Here is a 24036-nt window from a genome sequence, read left to right on the forward strand (position 1 = left end):
CCATCTGTGAAGAACACAAGCAGCACACATACAGGTGATTTAATTGAAAATTATTTTACACTCAGGAAGGAAAATGACATTTTTTCATACTGCAGTCACAATAAGCAGTAACATCAGAAGTTATGAAAAAAATTGATAAACCAACCAGCCAAAGATCATACACATTAAAAATACACAACTAATTTGTCCAGTATTTACAGACAAATATAGCCTTTCATAAATTCTTTCGAGAATTTTCAATTGACACTGAAAACTAAAAAGTGATTTTGCATGTTCCCCCCTCCCAATTTGGCTATAATTATTATGGGATTACTTAGCGAAGAGGCTCTGTGATATATATTTTTGCCATTTTAGAAAGACAGTAAATCAAAAGTTGTCCTTGTAGCTGCAACTATAAGCAGCAAAGTTTATTTGGAATATATTTCTAAAAACAACTTTCAACATCAAACATTAAAGGTTCTGTTACAGATGTCATCCCACAAATGAGCAAGCAGCAAGATGTAAATTTAAAACATACAGTATAGTCTTCTTTTACATTAAAGATAAGAGATTACACAGTTAAGCTTCTAAAAACTCATAGGACAAATCAGCTTACAACAAAAAGGAAAAAAAAAAAAGAGAATGTTCCTGAGAATTTTAAGATTGGAGTAAGGACTCTCATTTTAAAAAAGGTCAAGAGACAAGTACTTCAGATAGTATTTCAAACCTCTGAGTGACAGCCCTGCCACTACATGGCTCACTTCTAACGTGTTCCCAAGAGAAAACTATAAAAAAGTGATCTTGTTGCAATGAGGATTAAGTTCAATAATCACAGCTACCTGCACCTCCCTACACTGGAATTCCTGCCCTCACCCACTCCCTCTCCTGCTGTCCCCATAAAGGTAGACATAAAGATGTACAGCCCACTGATTCACATTTACATATTCTGATGTTAGACAAAGGTAAAGCTGTAACTGAAGGATTTTGGAAAGATTTTTTCGTCATGTTAGTAAACAAAAGCTCAGCACCTTGCAGATCAAAGAATTTTTAACTAAATATTTTGTTTAGCTATTAAACACAGAAACAAGCCTAAAAAATAATAAAGCAGTAAAAACCTGAACATTGGAGAAATACTCAAAGGACATAGATGATGTTGTACTATAACATTTTACTTCATATAAGTACAGAAAGTCACCCATCCTATGATTTATAAAGTACACAAAATATGTACAGAAAAGAAACCAAACCCCTTCAAAAGATAATCAAAATATGTGTATATGTACATAGAACATACACACCTAAAATGTGCAAATTTCTTTTAATGTAAGTTAAACAAAGCATTTGCAGGATAGAGTTGTACAATGATAATGGAAGATAGAGTATTCTAGATAATCCTAATGATGTTTCATATCTACAACCAGTGCAAACTTACAAGGCACAAACTCAATGCTGATGCTGTAGTGTTGTAAGTTACATTCAGGCACATCTCCATTTGCAGTTCTTCAGAAAAAGAGCAATGGAAGTGCTACTTCTGTACTAAACTGCCAGCCTTCTCTCAGCACTAAATTGATGTAACCTATATGCTACAGTTACCAGTAGGGTTCTGGGTTAATTTATCACTGGAAAGTCTGTGGCTAAAACATCTGTTATAACCTCCTCTCACGTGAAAGTATGCTGTTTCCTAAAATACCTCCCATACATTCTCCAAAAGACTACATATACCTTGCCAGCCTCAAGACATGGGATCTTACAGGGTATTACTAATGTTTTGTTATAATTTTAGTCAAACTGCTGCAGAAAGTTAATCCAGATCTAAAAAAAAACCAAAACAGCAAATAAACCAATTCCAAACAACCCCCCAAGAACAGCCAGCAAAACACCTTCTGAGTTACTTGCATTTAACAAACTTCTGTTAAATTGCATAGTGACAGTGTGTAACAGCCAGTAAAGAGTTAAGAACAAAAGCTTGCTGTTTAAGGCAAAATTTTAACACAGCATAGCAGAAAAAGCCAAATACCAGGTCCATCGGTATTCAAGCAAAGTACTGGCCCATGCAGTCTTATCCTCAAAGTGTTTTCTTTCTCACTTTCATAGCAAACCCACATTTGCAGTAGGCTTGATTAGCAAATTTTGTTGCTTTTTCCTAAATGAAATGAAGAGCAATTATTATGTATGCTGATTGACTGATACTGAAAACACCTGACAAATATGTTCTCTTCCACCCCTCAAAAAAGGGTGCTTTGAGCCTACCGGGAGTTTAAAACTCACTTGTACCCAGATCTAATATACTACCTAAAATGAACTATTAATTTAAAGCTTTCTATTATTTATTAGACTTTACCACATCACTTTGCTGTCTCACCCTAAAATTGTATTTTTGTATTATTTTTCAATAGAAGACATTTAATAGACATCTGAGGAAAACAATACAATAGAAAAGCTTCAGGGTCTTTGCAAAGGTATCTTCTACTCCTTCTGCAAAGTAAGAAAGGAGTGATTTTATTGGCATTTATTTGAAGTGCCATCAATAAAGACACAAGAATACTTTAAAAAGAAAAAAAGTTCTAATGCTCCACACGTATCTTTGGTTTAGCCTTCCTGACCAAAATCTTCTGTAAACTTCTTTAACTTCCCCAGGTCCCCTTCATTAACTGTTGGTTTTGTGCTAGCTAATGAGCAAAGCATATCATCCTGTCAGAGAAAAAAAGAATATGCATTAAAAAAAACATTAAAAAGCTCCTATTTACACTTTAAGTGTAAGTATTTACACTTTAAGTGTAACACAGTAAGTTTGAACACTTCTGCACAGAGGCAGAATTTTAACCCAGTCAAGACAGACAACAGTTACTGACTTTTCCAATAACAAAATCACAACCTCACGTTTAGGTTTAAGGCACTCATCCGTTCAAGTTTTGTTTATCTGTTTTTGCTGAAAAGAACTTAGTTCCCTTTTTTTTTTTGGTCAGCTATTATTTTCAACCCTTGTTTACAGCAGATTAGAGTGGAAAAGAATCAGATGTCCCCATGTACTCTTCACAGTCCAGTAAGATAGAACAATAGATTGCAATTCATCTCTAGCAAAGTTTTACTGCTCATGACTGGTAATTTCTGTCTCTTCAATTTAGTAAAGTTCCTAGATAAATAATTAGATACTAGAAAATGGAGTTTAGAAAAATCATAGACCTATGAAGTTGAAAGCAGCAGTTAAAACACCCTGTGAAGAAAAGGGGGAAGCAAACTAATCAAGTCCTAGTTAAACACAACTGAAAAAAAGTTGATGCCCAACACCTCATATTACTATAAAACTATGGCTAAATCCAAAAGTTAGTACCATGATTTTCTACATTTGATATTTCTCTCATCAGACCAGAGGTACATGGCTTAGAAAGAATTAAAGCCTGGTCTTTGTAAGGACAAAAACTGATTATAGACACTATGGTGTATCAAAGCCCAGGTACCATTAGGAGCACACAAGGAGCTGTTATGTTTAATTCCAGGAAAAACTGATTAAAAATCCACTTAGACCACATAAGTAGAAGTTTTAGGGCAGGCCTGCAGCTGCATACATCCTTTTATGCTTCCTCAGTATGCAAATAGGCACAGAAAATTATTTTCTGAAATATAGTGATGGTTATATTTACAAAGCAGTGCCTACTGCTTGAGAGGTTTGTGATTCCCATGAAATACACAGATTTCTTTCATTCATTACAGGACTGTTGGCACACAGGAAATGACAGCAGCATGGATTTATTATTAAGTGCTTCCCATGAACTTTGTACTTAAATTCAGAATCTGCTTTTGCTGCCTTTGGGGAAAAATGCAGAATAAGTGTCCAGCAATTTTTTTTTTTCTTAAGCAGTAAACTAAGACTGAAAATTGTCTTAAAATGACATATTTTATTTCCTAGGCCAAAGAAAGTATTTTAACATGCACAAAGAAAACAACTGAAAGAGCTGCATCACCTGTGATGAAATTAAATGAATGATGAATTCAAAACTACATCCAAAATCTCCTTACCTTTTATTGTTTATGCTTATTTCATGGGCAATATTTACCTAAGGCACATCATGCCCCAATTTACACTGAATGTAATTTTCCTTTTCCCAGTATTAATGCCACAGAGTGATGGGAAGAAAGCATATCATGGTACAGGGACCCCAAAGGCTTTAAATGAATAAAAGCCAAGTGAAAGAACTGTGGAAGAGCCAGATGCTGCCCATGGATGAAAGAACAGCAGTTGCATGTCAGCAGACAAGAACAAAAAGCAATGCTTATCAGGGACAGAGAGCTGGCTTTTTCATAAGCATGTCATACTGTCGTGCTGTATATTGAGAATTCAAATGTTATCTGGTATATGCAGCATTCCCGAAAACAAACAATTCATCCAACTGTCTTGAAAAAGACTCTTCACCTTAAAGTCTTTTCAGGGTTCTCCAAAGCAAGCAAGAAAAGCTATAAAGAATACCTACCATGGAAACTTTAGGCTCCAGTAATTTATCACCTGGGACCTCCATCCATGTCATTTCTATGGCTTCAGGATCACCTGGAGAGCAAGGGGTGAACAAATCTACCATCATGTTTGGATCAGACACTGATGGTCCCTTTACCTAAAAATAAGAAAACACTCAGTTTACAGGAGTTATAATTTTAAACACAAAAACCAGCTCAACTACACCCTAGAGCAAAAACATTTCTTGATTTTATGCAGATGGCCTACCCATTGGGAAGACATGTCCTGTCAAAGAAATATTTTGTAAGAGTATGGGTATCATTGAAAATATGAACTTGTAGATACCTAAATTCACATCAGGTCAAATCCCAGAAGCCACCTCCCATGAACACCAAGGGTTTCTGTGGAAAACTAACATGCCAGGAAACGCAGTTGGTGAAGACCACTCTTCCTGGTCACTTTGGAAGTTCATTCATCACTGGTTAACAGCTTTCTAAAGCTTTCTCAGTAATTCTCCCTGAGCGTCCCTCAAGTCAGGAAGCCGGAGAGAGCTTTTCCAAAGCTCCCAGCACCTTTTCCGGCACCGCTCGAGCGGCGCTCCGTAGAGAACAGCGCCACCTAGCGGGACAACACAACACATCCTTTTTTCCCCAGACGCACTGACAGAGCCAAAAAAGATGCACCAGGCGCCTGTTCCCTTTCTGCAACACATTGTCTGGTACCCTCGGTTTTGCTTTACTTCACTGTTACCTGAAGTCCCACACATCCACAGGAATGCAAACCATACGCAAAGATTGAAGGACAACACACTAACTTGCTATTTTTGACAGAGAGAACTCGATTTCCTATTCCAAAGTGCATTTAGAGCACGACCCTGGAAAGCAGACTGCAATATTCAAAATGCACTCTGGCAAACTTGTATTATAACACAGAACAAGGAATGGTTTACAGTTAATTACTAACAATTGAGGAAAGCACTGTTGAACTGAGGCAAGTTGTCTGTTATGATGCAAATAATACCATTAAGATTTTGCTTATAAAAACAGGAAATCGCATCCAATTAAAGTATTAACACAAGTGGAATCAAATTGGCTTATGTTAGAGCCCTCAAAGTACTGCAGTTGTTGGATTTTTTCCCATCCTTTTTTCTGAGAATAAAAAGGCAAGATGGAAGAATTCCTTTTGGGTTGCTTTGCAAACTGTGACAACTGAGGTTATTTCATTGCTCCATGGCAAGCTGAAACATGCCTCAGATTGTTCCAAATTTGAATAAAATGCTAAAAGGTAACAGCCCTTTAGCCAGAAATGTCACTGTCGGTTAAAGTCAACAATAGATAAATTCTTCAGACATCACTGCTTAAGGGAAGAAAGCACCTAGAAAATTCTTGATATATCAAAATAGCTGTTTATTTAACAACAAATACAGCTTACAAACCACAGTGTTACTGTGAGGTGTTCCCAGAAGATAAACTTATTGTCCTCTCACATTCTGGACCATACTGGACTTCAGTGTGTCATTCTCTTTGAATCTTAAGCTGAGTGTGCTCATTGGAAGAAACTACACTGAAAAAGAAGAGCCTAAGTTCAAAATAAGTGTAGCTGTTCAGTTCAGGGCCCTCAACCTGGACTTACTGGTAAAAAACCTGTAATTGTAACGAGATGACAAAGAACTGCTGCCAACGCAAGGTACATGGTATGTTTCTTGAGAGCTTAGAATCTAAAATTTTTCCTACCACACTTGCTCTTTAAAGGAGTGGCAAATTAAAGCTTCCCTTTACAGCAGCAAACATCTCTGCAGAATATTCTGACCCACCTTCACCTAAGATACATGAATTTCCGTAAAAATCAAAGTTTGCACTGAAAACGTAAACAAAAAATACCTGTAGGCTGGGTCTACTCTAAAAAAATACTACAAATGAAAAATATAATTTTATTTAACCAATATATGTACTTCATGTATTTTAACCTGTTTATAATCACACTTGGTTTTTCTTTTTAAGAGTTTAATAGTTTACAGAGAACAATTAAGTTTGAGCAGGGCCCATACGTGCAAATTCTCCAGGGGAAAGACATTCCCAGATCTAATTGATTTAATAATGGCCAGTCTTCGCGAGCGAAGATCTGGGGAAGGTCTTTACACCTTCCAGCCTGCGCATTGGATTTTTTAGGTGAGACACAGTGTGCGCAGAACTGAGCCCACCCTTTAATCCTAAGGTTCATCTGCCGGGGCCAAGCGAGCTTGGATGGTGGCAGCGAGGTCCTTAGGACGTAGGTGGGTTGCCTTTAAGGGCTGACGAGCCCCACCTGCCCGGGAGTGGCCCTGACCGGGAATCGAACCCCGGTCTCCTCGGGTATGGAGCCCCTGGTGGTCTAGTGGTTATTGATTTAGACTGGTGGTAAAAAATGCCAACTGCTTCTTTGTCAGATAAAGTTTCTGAGATCTACAGATCTCAGTATTCCGAGATCCAAATATTGTGAAAAAATGTTTCTTAAGTCAGAACATAGCATGCAGAGGTAACTGGAAGATAAGCCAAACAATATTGTTGAATAGGCTCTTTGGTATGAAACTAATTGTAAATTAGTTTCCACACCACAGCATGGTGTCCATAGGGTGCTGCATGCTGCCCAAACAATGAAACACAGACCTTGCTCAGTTGTCTTGCTCCTTTACTACTGTCACAAGTAACACTGATTCAATGTTTTTACCAGAACTTTACAATAACCTTAATTTTTTGGTTTGAAAAATACGTCAAATAAACAGATTGTGCTTAAGGATAATCCACCTGTTCTCCTGGGGATGAGGGAATACTGTTTCTTTCCCCACCATCTTAAGAAACACTTGAGACAGAAAAAGAGCACCTCTGTAATATTCCCATTTAAGTCAAACTGCAAACTGAATGCTTTCAACACTCTCTAGAGACACTAAGAGTCATAGCATGAATATTCAGAAACCAGTTCCACCAGACTTATGGCAGGATTAGGGGGAATGTGAGGGAAGGAGGAATAGTTCTCCCCAGTAAACAAAAGGGACATTCATAAACTTGCAGTTTATTTGCAAGGAATTTTCAAATTAAAACAGTTCTCATAGATAAAATAAGTTGAAAAATATTTGATTCTTACTTACTTTTTTAAAGTGAGTAGCTGATTGCACTTTCCTAACAGGCTGCATGAGTGCATCACGTACAATGATGCTTATATCTGCACCAGAATAGCCATCGGTTTTCTTTCCAAGCTCTCGATAATCTGATTCTGTTAGGAGATTTGGAGTTGACCCAAGGTGGAGCTTGAACATTGCAGCCCTGGCATGAGCCTCAGGTAAAGGAATATAAATACGCTTCTCAAACCTGGTTTAGAAAAGTAAAAACAAAGTGTTCCACAGATACTAGCTCATGCAGGTGCACAGTGGAAAGAAGCTTATGCAAATAAGTGTATAATTTGCTCCAAACAATATTAGAAAGAAGCAGTTTCAGTATGATAAACCTTTAAAAAAATTTAAGGCAAATATTCAACAACCTGTTCTCATAAATAATACTTCAGTTAGTATAAGCTAACAACCAAAATATAACAACTGTTTCCGTTTCATTACAAAAATCTTCTCTTCAGATTGAAGTTTTCCCAGATACTCTCCAGCAGAGTTTGAGTCATAAAAAACTGAGAGGAAGAAGCCTAAGTGTTGAAGTATATTTGAACAGTTTTCATACTCGAAGAAAGAACTGTCTGATAACAAGCTGATGAAACAATTTTCTACACTCTCCCACTAAATTAGAGAAAACCTCATAGCTGGAAGCAAATCTGAAGTCATTCTCAATAGAGTTGTCAGTAGAAAGTGTTGGTAACTGCAGTTCCTCCTTTGAAGCAGCACCTGTTCTCAGAGTGAGGATCACCTCCCACCAACAAAATAAGAGTGACTACAAATTCTGCAGACCATAATTAACATAATTAACCTGATATACATGACAGAGTTGCCCAAATTCATGGAATAATAATATAATTACAGACACTGTTGTAGAAATCCCTTTAAATCTTGTGGGCACAGAATGAGAGAATGGTTTGGGTTGAAAGAGACCTTTATAATTTCATCTAGTTCAACCCTCCTGTCATAGGCAGGGACGCCTTCCACAAGACCAGGTTGCTCAAAGCCCCATCCTGGCCTTGAACACTCCAATGATGGGACATCCACAATTTCTCAGGGAAACCTGTGGCAGTGTTTCACCACCCTTATAGTAAAACATTTCTTAGTTATGTCCAATCTAAACTTACCCTCTTCCAGTTTTAACGATTTCCCCTTACCCTGGCACTACAGGCCTTGGAAGAAAAACAACGAACATCTCTCTGTCTTTCTAATAATCTCCCTTTATACACTGAAAGGCCACAGTAAGGTCTCTTTAGAGAGAACCTTCTCTTTTCCAGGCTCAGCAGCCCCAACTCTTTAAGCCTGCCTTCACAGGAAAGGTGTTCTCATCATTTTCACAGCTCCCTTCTGGACCCATTTTATCAGGTTCATGTCTGTCTTGTATCATGGACCACACAACGGGAATTTCAGAAATGACTTGAAATTTTAAGCAACATATTCACCTCTAAATCTGTCTCACACAACACTATACTCATACAGGTTAGAAGCAACCTCTGGAGGTCACATGATCCAACCTCAAATCAAAGCATGGCCAGCTTGAATGAAGTATACAAATAAAAGTCAGCATCAGTCATAAAAAAGCAATGTTTCTTTAGCCTACAAAAACAATCATTATCCAAGCTGTGCCCTCATCTCAACATAATCATATATGTCATATAGCTGTGTTTGTCCTCTGCTTGCTCTGCAGCTCAAAGAAAGATCCAACTAATCAGATACAGATTTAGAAGCTCTTTATCTACAAAAGAGCAATTAAAACGTGCACTGAAAAATCACAAGTTATACTTGACCAATAGAAAAACACAGTGTTTCTGTGTAAGGTTACATTTCCATGAAAGAACTCAAGCTACTCAGCAGTTTGTTAATAGGTGAAAAGGAAAGCCTTGTCCCCTCTTGCCCTTCTGCCCCCTTGCTTGTTCCCCAAGTCCACCAGAAAACCAACAAGCAAGCAGAAAACTCTTATGTTGCTTCAAGCATAATCATCTAACCAAGAAATCAAATAAACTACAAGCCAATATAAGGGTGAACAACCTACCTCTCTAAAGGGGCAAGAGGCTATTAGTTTGGCTCAGTCCATCTCATGGAACAGAGATGCAGAACATTAGCCATGTCTGCAAACATGAGCTGGATTACCACCTCAGTCTCCAACTGAACCCTCACACCAGTTATGAATTTCACACCATGAAAAAAATGACATCATACCTTCTCCTGATAGCAGAATCCAAAACCCAGGGTATGTTTGTTGCTCCTAAGACCAAGATTCCTTCATTGTCCACACCAACCCCTATATCAGGACAGAAATAATTTCATTGTTTAGATGATAAACAGAGACTGCTTTTAAAAGTCATCAAAATTTAGTGAGGTGGAACTGCAGTTATTTTTAGTGTTCTCATGCAAGCTACACTTAAAATACACATCTTAATTCCTCTGTCTGATTCTGAAAATCAAATAAACGTACCTTGCATCTGGACTAGAAATTCTGTTTTTATCCGTCTAGCAGCCTCACTTTCATTTTCACTTCTTGACCCGCAGAGGGAATCTATCTCATCAATGAAGATAATAGAAGGTTTGTTTTCTCTGGCGAGCTGGAACAAGTTTTTCACTAATCTTAAAGAAGGAAACAGCTTCAGTTATCTTAATAATTTTATTAGTTATACCAGTAAAAAGACACAACTTCAGATTGTGATGCAGTAGTTCCCTTTACAGAACGCAAGACAAAAAAGTATTAACATAAAGCTATTTAAAGACACAACATTCTTCCAGCTCCAAGGCTCAGCACTGTACTGAGCAAGACAGCCCAGCATAAACAGAGGCGAAAAAAATTTAAGAGTGCTGCAGGCATGGTTTTGCCAGAAAAAGCCCTTTTTCATCTTACATTTCTACATGACAGACTGGACTATACAAAACCACCACTCTAGATACATTTAAAGGAACCTGTTTTTCTCTATTTAACTTAATCAAATTAATTCTAGATATTTTGTAAGAAATAACTTGTACTTCTACTTTATACAACTTTACTAAATAATTACTGTATGACAAGAAACATTGGTTTGCAAAAAAAAAAAAAATCCAACCTAAAACAAAAAACCAACCTAAAAATAGAACTCTAAATACTTCAAGCCATATCTCATTTACACATTTTACTTAGTCAAAAAGAAAAATAAATAGGAACATGCTGCAAAATTCTTCACATGACAGTATTAAATCTCAAGCAATAGTCTCAAATGAAGTCAAATGAAATTTAATGCCAAGGTAAACTCCAGTTCTGTATTTCTTTTGCAACAGAAGAAAAGCAGCTTAAGCTTTCCAGTTTTTGGGAAAAAACCCCTCAATTCAAACACTTTATGGCCTTTCTTCCTCATTCTATCAACTTTAAATAGTGTTGCTAAGTTGTCTTGCACTTCAAATTATTGAAGCATGGTTTTGACAAGTATTCTCATCATTACATAAAGGTACTTTCTGTATAAACCCAGAGCTTTTGATTAATTCAGGGAAGATTTATCAGGGAAGATTTTGGAAGCCTAGATGGACAATTCTTGCATTTCTAGACTGCAGCCAATGCGTCACTTCAGGCTTCCCAGCCTTCTTTACCAATGACATAGTAACAAACAAAGAGTTAGCATAGGGACCCCTGAAATTTCCTTACACGGCTGCTCCTCTCCTGCAACTTATTTTTGCAAGTCCCTTACGTCTTTTAGATTTTATCTGAAACTAGAGTGAAAAAAAAAGCCACCTCCATATGGACAAAGGAATGCCACACAGTTGCTGGGACAGATGAGTGGGGAGATGCCAAGAAACAAAGTAAGCCAGCACTTCAGACTGACAGTGTGCAGTCATAGCTGAATTCAGAATCGGAATGAGCTCCATGATGTTCCCAAAACCTTCCTGAGCTAGTTTTAAAACTATCTTGAGCCCTGAAGAGAGATCTAGATGCAGCTTCTCAAAATGCAGCACATGATGATACCTTAACATGGCACTGCAGCATGAAACATAGAAACACCTCAAGTTTGTTCTTAAACAGACAAGACCATTCCCTCAAATTCCAGTTCTTTACAGTAACTTATCTAGCTCTACATTAATTTCTTCTTGAAAGTGTTTTCCTGGACCTCTGGCAACTCCAACTTACTTTTCACTTTCACCTAACCACTTTGAGACAAGGTCAGACGAAGATACTGAGAAGAAGGTAGAGTTGTTGGCTTCTGTCGCCACAGCTTTTGCTAAATAAGACTTTCCTGTTCCTGGTGGTCCAAAAAGAAGAATCCCTCTCCAGGGTGTTCTCTTGCCTGCAAAACAGAAACCAGCAGTCTTCAAAATACTGCAGAAAGACTGAATCTATTTTCTGATTACGCCCTTCTCATGTACTCTGAGGTTTTCCGCATCTCCCCATGAAACTTCTGTCAGATGGATCACAATCTCTTTGATAAGAGCTCAGCTTGAGTCTCTGATACATTGGCATAACACACTTCACGGGCCCCAGTGTCAGTCCTGACTGGCCAATAGTAAATAAGTGTAATTCTGACCTGTAAACAGGTGTGGAAATTTAATGGGCAAGATGACTGCTTCTTTAAGTGCTTCTTTGGCACCTTCGAGGCCAGCAACATCACTCCATTTGACATTTGGTCGCTCCATAACAATTGCTCCTATAAGAAAGGATTATGTAAGTTAGTGATGCACATATCTTCACAACTACAACAAATTCCATTTGGCAAAAAAGAATTATAAAAAAATCTACGCCCACGTCTATATTGAATAAAACCAAGGCATTTCTAAGTAGCTATAAACACAAAATTCCAGTAGGCAAATGGACGTTATTTCTACAGAAATCTGTCACATTGTTTTACCAAAATAAAGCATGGATAACCAGAATACTTGTGAGTAAGCAGAAGTCCTGCAGGAACCATCTCCTCACTAAACCACGACTGCACTTCCCAAGAAATCTGAAATTTCATTTTAAGCAATGTAGCTGCACTAGCTCAGGATGTGTAAGATTCTCCAGCAGATGAAGTAACTTGTTTGGTATTTCCAGATGTTCAGCAAACGATTGGACTACCTAATCGTAAAGAAGTTTGAGAGCTAGGGCTGAAAGTGTCAGAAAAGTTACATAGAGCCTACTTAGCTGCAGAAGTATCTTCTTAGTCAAGCCATGTTCTCTCAAAATTTATCACCAAGTCTCATCTTCCTCAAGCAATGAGTTCAGCCATCTTGAGCCGTAATTTAGCCTTCTCTTCAGACCTCAGACTGATTAGTCTGACGTGCTAAATATTATTTTGTTTCTGCTACTTCTATGGAAAAACTTGGAACTTGGATAGTAATTGAATACTAGATCTTGTAATCCTAGCCAAGGCAAATCCAAAAGATAAAAATTTTCACAGAGGAACAAATGCCAAACAATCCAATGCTTATCTAAGTATTCAAACACAATAAAAGTTTTGGTTGCCCTAATTCTCTACAAGGGGTTTTCTGTAATTTCACAATTGGCTTTCACTAGGTATTTTCTCAGCATTTTCATCTCATTCCTTCAGAGCTCTGTGAAGTAATTTAAGACTTTTTTATTTCTATGGGACTGAAAATTTACTGTTACTCGCTGGCTAATGAATAAAGCAAATAAAGGAGAGTTCTTCTTTTGCTGCATTCCTTCTCTATAAGATTTACATGAACAATTTCTGTTAATAACTGCAAGTATTAACAAATTGGAATTTAGAGTCCAAACCCAACAACATATTGTTTAAGTTGCTAAAAATGTTAGAGAAAGTTAATTGTGAACTGTCTTAGTTTGCAATCTATATACTGGAATTAATTCAACCACCCACTTTCAATGCATTCAATTCTTTTGCTAGTTTGATTACATCTCAGTTTTTCTGACACAAAACTATGGGCTCCATTATTAAAACAATTAGCAGAACAAGTAACAGTTCCGATCGGAACAGAAGATTATTTCAAAGTAAAAATATCAGTGATCTAGACCAGACATACCATGGCAACTGAAATCACTGCACTGTAAGAGATCCCCTGTACCACGACAGAAATGGAGTTGGAACAGTAGGCTTCCTAATTTTGTAGGTGTAAATGAACAGCTGGAAGATTAAGCAATAGAGTGCAAAAGGCCTTTAAAATTCTAAACAAGAGTAATGACAATAGACCCCCAACTATTATACAGTCTGAGTGTCACCTGGTCACTTTTTCCACAATAAGTTACTATCATAATTAAAATCTAAATAGTCACAAATATGGGAAAGGTCCGTAAGACAAACTCCACTAGGAGCTTGGCAGCAAGGCAGCAAAATTAAATACATGAAATTTCTGTGGCTGTTACAGGAAGTAAAATGAAAATGAGCAGTCTTAAGACTATGCAGAGCTTGTTACCTGAGTAACACCTGTGTTAAGTTTAAAGGTTACTCAGACTTTCAAGCAACCAAACACAAAAGCAAGAAGGTTGTCATTTTATAGAAAGTATCAAGGAAGTTCCGGGTGCAGGAAACTATTCTTGAAGTAGGACCTGAAGGTCAGATTCATGTGGGAAGAAACAAAGTCTTTATAGTGAGAAACAGGATAAGATTCCAATGCTCGGCAATTTTCTGTCGTTTTTTAAAAAGTAGGAAACTGTCCCATATAACTGTGCATAGCATTAAATAAGTGTGCAGAGAAGTAGAAAAAGCATGGGACAGTTTCTGAAAAACGGGACAACAAATGAGGTTTCTTCAGATCCATAAACACCTTCTGTCAGGGGAGTTCTGAGAAGTTCTTCATCATTAAAGGGTAATAAATATGAAAAAAATCCTCCTTTTTACTGCACACAAAACTATTGGTAGCTGCCACACATTGCATCACTGACTGTATTCTGCATTTGAGCGCAAAACTCCAAACTATTATGCTACTTAGCCGTGACAGCATCATCACTGCATATGGGAAAATGCTGCCCATTATTATGAATGGGAAATACTCCATGTTCTTTACTCCTAAACTCGAGTACAAGCTTTTTTTTTGTGAAAACAGTCCTGCTTACACTATGTGTTTTATGATCATTACTTTAGCCGTAGGCAATATTCTCATGCACTTAAGAGAAAAAAATACTGATTCAGTTTAGCCAATAGCTACCTGGGATTTTGACTTCTCCTGTCAGAAAATGCTATCCTTAAAGATGGTATAATTTGAACATGAAGCACAGGGTACAGGAGATACATTTCAATATAGTCACTGTATAAATTCATGGCACATAAGCCCATACTTCCAGAAAGACTATGTTTTTGAACATGTTGAGCACACTAGTTGAGCCACTTACACACATTAAGTTAATCCATAATATTTATGGCAAAAATGTAGGAACTTGCTTGACCAAGGTCATTCCTATTTATAGTAAAGGATGCTTCAAATTACCTTGAAGTTGATTCTGTAGCTTCTTTTTTTCAGGATCCTCTGATTCCCCTTCCCCATCACTGTCATTCCTGATACGGAAACAAGGAAAAAAATTTTAAATACAGTAAGAGAGACTGCTGTCTTAGGGTAAAAATCACAATGCAAGAAGCAGAAAAAACACCAGGCTGAGGAAGGAATGAAAGAAACACGAGATGCTTCTAGGCCTCTACAGGTTTACATGATTGTACTCCTGCTTTTGTACACTTTTCTGAACTTTTCCTACAATTTCTTTCTCATTCACCCTCCTTGTCTTTTCAGTTTTCTCTTATGGGTCTGAGCCCTCTTAACACTTCTACATGGTTTGAGTCAGCCCTCAGAAAACAAAACCCTCACATTCAGCAACACAGAAGCAATAAAACGGTTTATTTGTAGACGTAGGGCAAAAGTGACGATCCGGACTTGCAATAGGACTTGGCCAATTCCATCTAGTACTATGAAACCCTACACTCTCATCAGAGCAAAGGAAAGTGGAAATTAAAAGAAGGAAAAAAGAGACTACATAGTGAACAAGTGGAGTGGAGGTCATGGAAATACACGTAGCCTCTGTGGTATTAACCAACTCCTTCTGAAAATAAATCAGCAGGACACAGTACAGCTCAAAAAATTAAACTGATGAGATGAAAGAGTGACATTTTAAGAGACAACTACGCAACTTTAGCTGTTCAGGACTGCTAAAAGGGCAGCCCCACCAGAAGGTATCATCCTGAACTTTTCCTCTCTCCTATAACAGCAATAGCAAACACAAAAGAGGCTGGGCTTGTTTGGGTGGCTCCGCTTGTTCAGCTCTCTGATATGCAAAGTGAGAAACAAATCTCATAAAAGGAAAGCAGCAGAGAGATCAGGCAGCAGCAAGACATCAGAGTGATTCAGTCCATCTTAGAGAACTTTACCCCACATAGAACTTTTCAGTTCTTATCAAGTGTGAGACACATTGAACTCAGTAAACCCAGTAATCATCAGTCTGAATTTATTTTCTAGTTAGTATTTAATACAGAAAAAATTTAAAGGTCATTGGGCTCATTGCCATTAAATCCAATAGTCATTGGATTCAGCTTTCATTCTTCAGTCAATTTGCTATGCAAATGTTCACACATTTTAGTAAACAAGCACAAAAATGCCTGTGTTGGTAATTCATGGTATTTTTGTTAGCCCACTGTATTTCAGCACAGTTGTCACTTGACACATTTCAAAAACACTGCTTAAAATGATCTTTCAATTGTTGAATTTTAGAATAAGCTGAGTTCAGGAAGTATTTTGCTTTACCTTCTCCAAAAACATACCCTTTTGCGTCAGTAGGACCAGACTCTTTAACTGGTTTTGGTGTATTTTCTCTCTTTTTCAGATATTCTTTCAGTTTTTCTGCTCTGTCCAAGTATTCTCTACATTTCATTCTAATGCTTTGTTTTGCTTTATCACCCTGTGCTTCATCTAAAAGTTTGAAGAGAAACATTTCTTAGTTAGCAGCAAAACACATGTGCATCATCAGAAAACAAGACTAAATCTCTGTCTTCTTTATATCTTATCAATATAGCTCTCTGAGGGCTCATCACATAACAAAATACCTCAACAACTTATTTTTCCACTGTACCATGGCAAGAAGAGACAGAAGGATGTATCATGTAACAGAAATCAAATATACACCTGAATGTTGCCTTGGCTTAAAATTTGACTGTAAAGGATTAAGGATAATGGCACTGGAAGCTTTTGTGTCAGCCCTTCAAGCTGTTAGACACTGCCTTAATAACTGATTTTCTAAAATAGCTCATCAAGATGTTGCTTATGCTAAGCAATTTTTATTGAGAAGTATACTTGATTTTTCCACTGCTTGCTAATTTTAAAAGATAAAGAAAAAAATTAAATAAAGTATCTGAAAGAATTGTGTTTCAACAGCCACACTGTTCTTGAAGTCACTATTACAGTATTTCAAATCAGCAATCAACATTTAACATCAGGTTTATGTGTTAAGTTTCCAAAAGTATATCAGTATTGTTAAAAGAAAGCGATATTCTGAGAAACTCTACAGGACATAAATGGAGAGAAAGTGATAAACACAAATTATCATAACAATAAAGAACTGTGAAGAAAATAGTGGTTTTTTTCAAATCATGGAGATCTTTAAGTGCACTTACGTCAGGCAAGCAACCCTGATCCACTTAGATTAGGGCTGTACCTACATTAAGAAGGCGCACTCCTTGCATACAAACACCGGACACAGCATAAAATGTTACACAGAAGTGTGAAAAGGCATAAGATAACGAGAATATGGAAACTGAAGAAAAGTTATAACATTCAAATCCATCTCATACATTTTCTTGGTCAAGATGAACAGCAAGACCATGACATTAAGGAGCAAAAAATGCCAGCAGAGGGACTGTAGAAAGGCAAGTGGTATGAGTTAAAAGGAGCAAAAAACACCCCGTAGATAGAGCAAAGACTTCATGGGTCACATGGATTTCAGTACAACAGAAATGTAGGGATCCCTGCACTTATTGTCACATTTCCTCGTGGAGTGGACAGCTTGAAACACTGCTACAAAAGTCCAGAGGAGAGACAGAAAACAGCTGCCTCCTGTCTTAAAAAAACCCTAAACCAAAACACAAGTAAAAAATAATCCAGTTTCTTTCAAGAATGGAGCAAGCACACAACACAGTAAAGGCAAAAACTGAAAAATACACAACCTCAGCCAAACTACAATTAGTAAGTATCAACTGCTGATGAGAGTAAAAATTTAAATGCTGATGTTAACATACGAGGTTACTCTTGTGCAATCTGACTACTAAACTTTACTTAATCATCCAATACATTACACTTACATTTTACAACGTGGAGAAAATACTGCACAGCATGTTGGTACAAGCGTAAGGCTTCCTCATAGTTTCCTGCTTTATCTTCTTGTGCTGCCTTGCTAGCAAGGTCTATTGCTTTCTGTAACACAAACAAGTAATTAAGTGCTGTGCAAAAGCATTTTGCACCAGAGACACTTTATGCCGTAACTCTGTTTTTTGATGGCAAGTTTTCCCGCTTCTCAACATTTACCTCCAAAAGTTGAAGGCAGTTGACTGCATGTCTTAGGTGGTGTTTCGTACACGACACAATATTTCCATCCTTTTATGAACAGCCATTTACAAGCACACAAAAAAGCATACAAGAGAAGAACAAGTTTCTGTGTACTAAGCTGCAACTACTAATGGATTGTCTGTGTATTTTTCCTCACCAATCTCTTGCATTGATTATGGAAATCCATTACAAGGGTTTTTTTTACCATAGACCTAGACAGTTTGAACTAGGGTACAGATGTGGTGGTTAGGGACACAGTTTAGTGGTGGACTTGACAGTGCTGGGTTAATGGTTGGACTAAATATTAATGCTCTTTTTCAATCTAAACAATTTATAATTTTATGACTGATGACATCAGTAAACCCTGTAAACAGTAAAGCCAATACAGGAAGTACTTGATGACAATCACTGAAACTAGCACTATCACTCTTCCAATCTTAAGCTGGGAGACATCTTCAAGGACTAGTTGCTTGGTTTCTCTAGAAGGATTTAGGTTCTTGATATCCAAGCAAGATATTCTAACTACCACTCCAGTGGGAGAAAGAAAAACACCAAAAAAACCAGGCAGAGAACATATCCAAATCTCAAGCATCAAAAGCATTCTGTGAGCAGTTATGAACTGATTTTTAATTTATTTGTTCAAATAGATCTGTGATTTGAGCTACCATATTGCACACACTGGCCCGTGGATTTATTGCTATCACCGCTATTTCATTGCTCGTAAGTGCTTATTACTTTTATTACACTTCCCTCCTTGGAATGCCAATACCACTTCAGGACAATTAAAACTCCGCATTTCAACCACTACTTCACATAAGCTAAAGAAAAGCAGTTGGTTAGATGGAGATAACCAACACCACCATCAACTAAATCTTCTCTAGTCCCTCCTCACCTATCTTTTCACATTCAATTGCTTTTCCTAAGCATTGCTAGTATGCTCAGGATGATTACTGTCAGAGAGCAAGGAGGAGAGCGCCAACTGCAGCAAGGATTTTCCACCAGACATTCCAGTACAGATACTCTTGCCACTATCCAGACACTCTGCTGTGTTTCAGGCAAAACAACAGCCAAAACAGTAAACAACAGCCAAGAGAGAAACAGCAAAATCTCTCATTCTATTGCTTCGCATTGCTGTCCTGGAAGCAAACATTATCTCAACAGATCTACCTGAAATCAAAGGTATTTAAAAACAAAGAACCAATAAAGTAGATAGACTCTATGGCTCTGTTGTGGCAAGTGTTGGGACACTGTAAGCATCTGTTTCTTTGGAACAGGATTTAATCTTTCCTTTTAGGAGAAGCCAGGAGCTCATAAGCAGTTACCCAGCTACAAATGGGCAGTCCTGCCCTTGGGGGCTCATTTTGTACTGCCTCCTTTAGGCACCTCTGAGCACCATTCAAATCTAGGAAAAGAGCAAAAATTAACCTCAAACAGAAGTTTCTTTCCTCTTAAGTCCCTTCAGTGACTTCAATTACTATGGGGCAGCCCAACGACTCCTGAATCCAGTACAAAGACAATGATACACATGGAACTAAATCCAAAGAATAAATGGCAAAGATCACCTGCTAAAACAGAACTGTGAGTAAACAGGGCATATTGCAGACCTGCTCCTCTGAAAAAGTCTACATCATGTATTGCCTGATTTGTAAACAGCCAAAGACTATTACCTGGCTATTAGATTCTCAGCTCTAATACTTCCCTACATCAGCTGCACAGGAGGCTGAACATGAGCCAGCAGTGTGCCCAGGTGGCCAAGAAGGCCAATACCATCCTGGTCTGGATCAGGAACAGTGTGGCCAGCAGGAGCAGGGAAGTGATCCTTCCCCTGTACTCAGCGCTGGTGAGGCCACACCTGGAGTGCTGTGTCCAGTTCTGGGCCCCTCAGTTCAGGAAGGATATTGAGGTGCTGGAGCAGGTCCAGAGAAGAGCAACAAGGCTGGTGAAGGGACTTGAGCACAAGTCCTATGAGGAGAGGTTGAGAGAGCTGGAGTTTTTTAGGTTGGAGAAGAGGAGGCTCAGGGGTGAGCTCATCACTCTCTACAACTCCCTGAAAGGAGGCTGTAGCCAGGTGGGGGTTGGTCTCTTTTCCCAGGCAGCTATCAGTAACACAAGAGGGCATGGTCTCAAGCTCTGCCAGGGGAGGTTTAGGTTGGAAATGAGGAAGAAATTCTTTACGGGGAGAGTAATCAGACATTGGAATGGGCTGCCCAGGGAGGTGGGGATTCACGGTCCCTGGAGGTTTTTAAGATGAGACTGGATGTGGCACTGAGTGCCATAGTCTAGTAACCATGGCAGTGTTGGATCAAGGGTTGGACTTGATGATCTCAGAGGTCGTTTCCAACCTGACTGATTCTATGATTCTGTGATTATAAGAACACCACTACTATCAAACAAAAAATCATTATTAGAAAGTTCTATGAACTAGGGCATAGATGACCAGCTTTAACTATCCCTAAGGTACAAACCATGTTCACAGGCCATGGTTTGATAGTTTGATGAACATTGCCCTCAGAAAGAATGTCAGCCTTAACAGGTGTCATTCCCCTTCCGGTTATTCTAGACCGTGTAACATATCCTCTGTCTATCCTAGTATAAACATTACACTACCAGTGTAAACACTGCATACAGAAATGATCATGGCTCAAACAGCTGAAGAGAAAAGAGACTGTTTTGAACTCAGGTCACTTCTGGATCTGTTTTGCCGGCCTGCCGCAGCACCGATTACACAGGCCCGACCGAGGGTTAACACACGCAGAAGACGGAGCAGGCAAGGGCTTCCTACAGCAAGAAACACAGTCCAAACTATGCGTCCAGACCACAGGAGGCAACAGCGCTTCCCAGGCGGGTATCAGGCCGCGTTGCCTCGCGTCCCGCAGGGCTGCTGCCCGCAGGGACCCCTCCCCAGGGGCTCAGGGACCCCTCCTCAGGGGCTCAGGGACCCCCTCCCCAGGGGCTCAGGGACCCCCTCCCTAGGGGCGCAGGGACCCCCTCCCGGGCTCTCAGCCCCGGTGCCGATGAGTGGTGACCCTGCGGGCTCCGCCGCGCCGAGCCCAGTCCCTCCACACCCCCGTGGCTGTGGGTGCCCGCGGCTCTCCCGACGGTGTCCCCCGGTGGCCCGGCGGGCCGGCGGCGTTCGCGCTCCCTGTGCCGCCGCTCCGCCCGCAAGACACTCCCGGCCCCAGGACTGCCCCGGCCCCAGGACAGCCCCGGCCCCAGGACTGCCCCGGCCGCGCTCCTCCCTTCCTTCCTTCCTTCTTGCCCGCCGCCCCCGTCCCGTCCCGCCCCGCCCCGCCGGGCCGGCGCCGCCGTACCTGCAGGTTGCCGGTGTTGCCCGCCATGGCGGAGCGGCGGAGGGCGGGAGGCCGGAGCAGGGAGAGCGGCCCCGCGGCTGCCGCTATCGCAGCGCCCCCGGCCCGGGAAGGGGAAAGGGAACCGAAACCGCAGCCTCCGCCCGCCCTTCCGCGCCCCGCTCCCCTCCGCACCCCTTCCGCTTCCGGGCACGCCCGGCCCCGGGAGCGCCCCGCGCAGCCCCTGCTGTTCCCTGCTGTTCCCTGAGCCGCTCCCAGTCACGCTGAGGTTGGAAGGCACCGCTGGAGATCATCCAGTCCAACCCCCCCTCCCCACCTTCCTAAGGCAGCGGTCACCTAGAGCAGGTGACGCAGGAACGCGTCCGGGTGGGTTTGGAATGTTGCCGGAGAAGGACACCCGGCAGCCTCGCTGGGCAGCCTGTTCCAGTGCTCTGCCACCCTCAGCGAAAAGAAGCTCTTCCCCGTGTCGAGGTGGAACTTCTTGTGGTTTAGTTTACGGCCATTGCTCCCTGTACCACTGAAAAAAGCCTGGCGCCATCCTCTTGGCACCCACCTTTGAGATATTTATATGCGTTAATGAGATCCCCTCTCAAGTCTTCTCTCCTCCAGACTAAACAGGCCCGATCCTGTTTAATCCATCCTGACACAGTCATGAGCGGTCAAGTGTCACTGGCCCGTGGGTCAGTAATGAAGCTCGGGTGACGTGCGGTGCTCACAGAGTGTGGAGGAGGAAGTGACTCAACGCGCAGCTGATTACAAACCAGTTCTGTAAAGCCAACCTGCTGTATGGATTTAGGGATGTCTGCTAAATTAGTGTCATATCCTTCCCCCGGTACTTTAATTCCTTTAGGGCAGAAAAGAATGCCTGGGAAACTTCACTAGGTTAATAAACCCCATTCTTCCGACTACCTCCAAGTAACCACAGTGTAAATTTGACTTAATGCTTTCAATCTCACTTTTTTTTTGGTAAATAAAACAGTTCACTGAACCTTTATGATACTGTCAGTAGGCTGCCTGTTCTGGGAAGAGGGGGAAAAAAAAGCACATCCACAGTCCTCACTGTACCAAGGAAGGTCATGGTAATATTTTCCTCAAGTCACCTGGTTGGTAGTTTATCTTGGTAAGTGTCCTCACGTATTGAGGATGCTTTGGTTGATTTTTAGGCATGGTCAGTAACAACTGTTCTCCTCAGCTCAACTGCAAGTGTGTAAAGATATGATGTAGCAAAGATTAAGTCATGTAATCAGGCTTTGGAAATGACATGGTAAAGGCAGTTTGCCACAAAAGACAACTGAAATTGGCCAAAGTGAAGGGAGAGCAGATGATTTCTGAAGGAATTTTATAGCCGTGTGGTCATCAGGATTCAAGCATACCATCAGTGGTGGAAAGTGCTCAGGAAAACTCCGGGGGCTAAATCACATATATGAATTTCTTTCTAATTCCATCTTCAAAGGATGAGGCAAAACCTCCCTTTTACTCTTTCACAGTTGATTATGCCATCATAGAGCCCGTGGGTTCCTTTTAACCTCCTTTTTATTTAAAATACACTACTTCCTTGGGGATGTCACTTCCTTTTTGGCTTTGCCTTCTCATTCTGATTAGTGTAACAGAGTATTCTGAGATACATTCCTGACACTAATATTTCTGGCTGTGTCCTCTGTACCTATGATTTTTAATTCTGTAATATTTTAATATTTATTATTTAATGTCTATCTAGCTTTTAGACCTAGGTCTAAAACAGTAAGTATGTCACAAGTGTGTAAGTAGTAATGTCTCTCCATTCACACTGAACTAGCTTCTGAACTCCAGAAAAAACAACAGTGTGATTTGAAAAATTAAGTCAGAAAAGGCACTTGTGTCATTACAATACCAGGCTAAATCTTGCACTCCCTACTGAAGTCTTACTCATACAATATTCCTGCTATAATTTGACTTTACAGCTCATTCTGCCTGAGGAAAGACTGGATGAATGCTGAGTAATGACATCAAGATTATTTACTGAGAAGCTAATGAAGTGTCATGTCAAGGGTATTTCTTCAATTTGAGGGACAAGTATGATCACATTATCTAATACTTCCCAGTGCTGAAGATCCTGTGTTACCATATTCTCAGAATTCATATCATAACGATTGTACAACTAATAATAATAATGGCCAGTCTTCGCGAGCGAAGATCCGGGGAAGGTCTTTACACCTTCCAGCCTGCGCATTGGATTTTTTAGGTGAGACACAGTGTGCGCAGAACTGAGCCCACCCTTTAATCCTAAAGTTCATCTGCCGGGGCCAAGCGAGCTTGGACGGTGGCAGCGAGGTCCTTAGGACGTAGGTGGGTTGCCTTTAAGGGCTAATGAGCCCCACCTGCCCGGGAGTGGCCCTGACCGGGAATCGAACCCGGGTCTCCGCGGTGATAGCGCGGCGCCTTTACCACTAGACCACCAGGGGCTACCTGTACAACTAAGTATAATGAAAATAGAACATATCTAAAATGTTGATATGGGTACCTCTTGGCCTCAGCTAAGTCCATCTCATCATTGCCTGGGTCATTGTTGCTTACATTGCTTTGGTGTCAGGCGGCAGAAGCGTGGAAGATCTCCCGTGTTTTCTAAGGCTGAGTAAGCTGCTGTGGAGAATGCTTCCTGCTACCATATCTTGGTATGGAGGGAGAGGATCCACCCTGCATGCTGCCTGGACACCTTGGGC

At 40.1% G+C, this 24036-nt stretch overlaps 1 protein-coding gene across 3 annotated transcripts; it reads right to left on the bottom strand.

The window, feature by feature from the left end:
- Positions 1-373: 373 nt before the first annotated feature.
- On the bottom strand, positions 374-21497 carry VPS4B (vacuolar protein sorting 4 homolog B). 3 transcript variants are annotated; one of them, XR_007630282.1, is made up of 11 exons: positions 21341-21497; positions 17786-17897; positions 16253-16400; positions 14934-15001; positions 12080-12199; positions 11686-11842; positions 10018-10166; positions 9762-9843; positions 7554-7773; positions 4449-4522; positions 374-2670 (listed from the first exon to the last, which is right to left on the bottom strand). XR_007630282.1 is itself a non-coding variant. In XM_050327656.1 (11 exons), exons 1-11 carry the CDS (start codon positions 21365-21367, stop codon positions 2569-2571), a joined length of 1323 nt encoding a protein of 440 aa, XP_050183613.1. In that variant the 5' UTR covers positions 21368-21497; the 3' UTR covers positions 374-2568. The 3 variants fall into 3 exon arrangements, 2 of the variants coding, with proteins under 2 accessions (XP_050183613.1, XP_050183623.1); XM_050327656.1 differs by having other exon boundaries at positions 4449-4586; XM_050327666.1 differs by lacking the exon at positions 21341-21497 and adding an exon at positions 18009-18511 and having other exon boundaries at positions 4449-4586.
- Positions 21498-24036: the final 2539 nt, after the last annotated feature.

Source organism: Myiozetetes cayanensis, unplaced genomic scaffold (genome assembly GCF_022539395.1).
Source record: "Myiozetetes cayanensis isolate MyiCay16 unplaced genomic scaffold, myiCay2020 scf1, whole genome shotgun sequence".
NCBI classification, from domain to species: Eukaryota; Metazoa; Chordata; class Aves; order Passeriformes; family Tyrannidae; genus Myiozetetes; species Myiozetetes cayanensis.

Bases quoted from the DNA above. Each gene is read 5' to 3' on its own strand.
- VPS4B (XM_050327656.1), bottom strand. From the start codon at position 21,367: ATGGCGGGCAACACCGGCAACCTGCAG. The intron at 17,898-21,340 runs GTACGGCGGCGC...TTTGTGTTACAG, and splicing joins GCAACACCGGCAACCTGCAG to AAAGCAATAGACCTTGCTAG. The intron at 10,167-11,685 runs GTAAGTTGGAGT...TCCTTCTTTAAG, and splicing joins TGGTTAGGTGAAAGTGAAAA to ATTAGTGAAAAACTTGTTCC.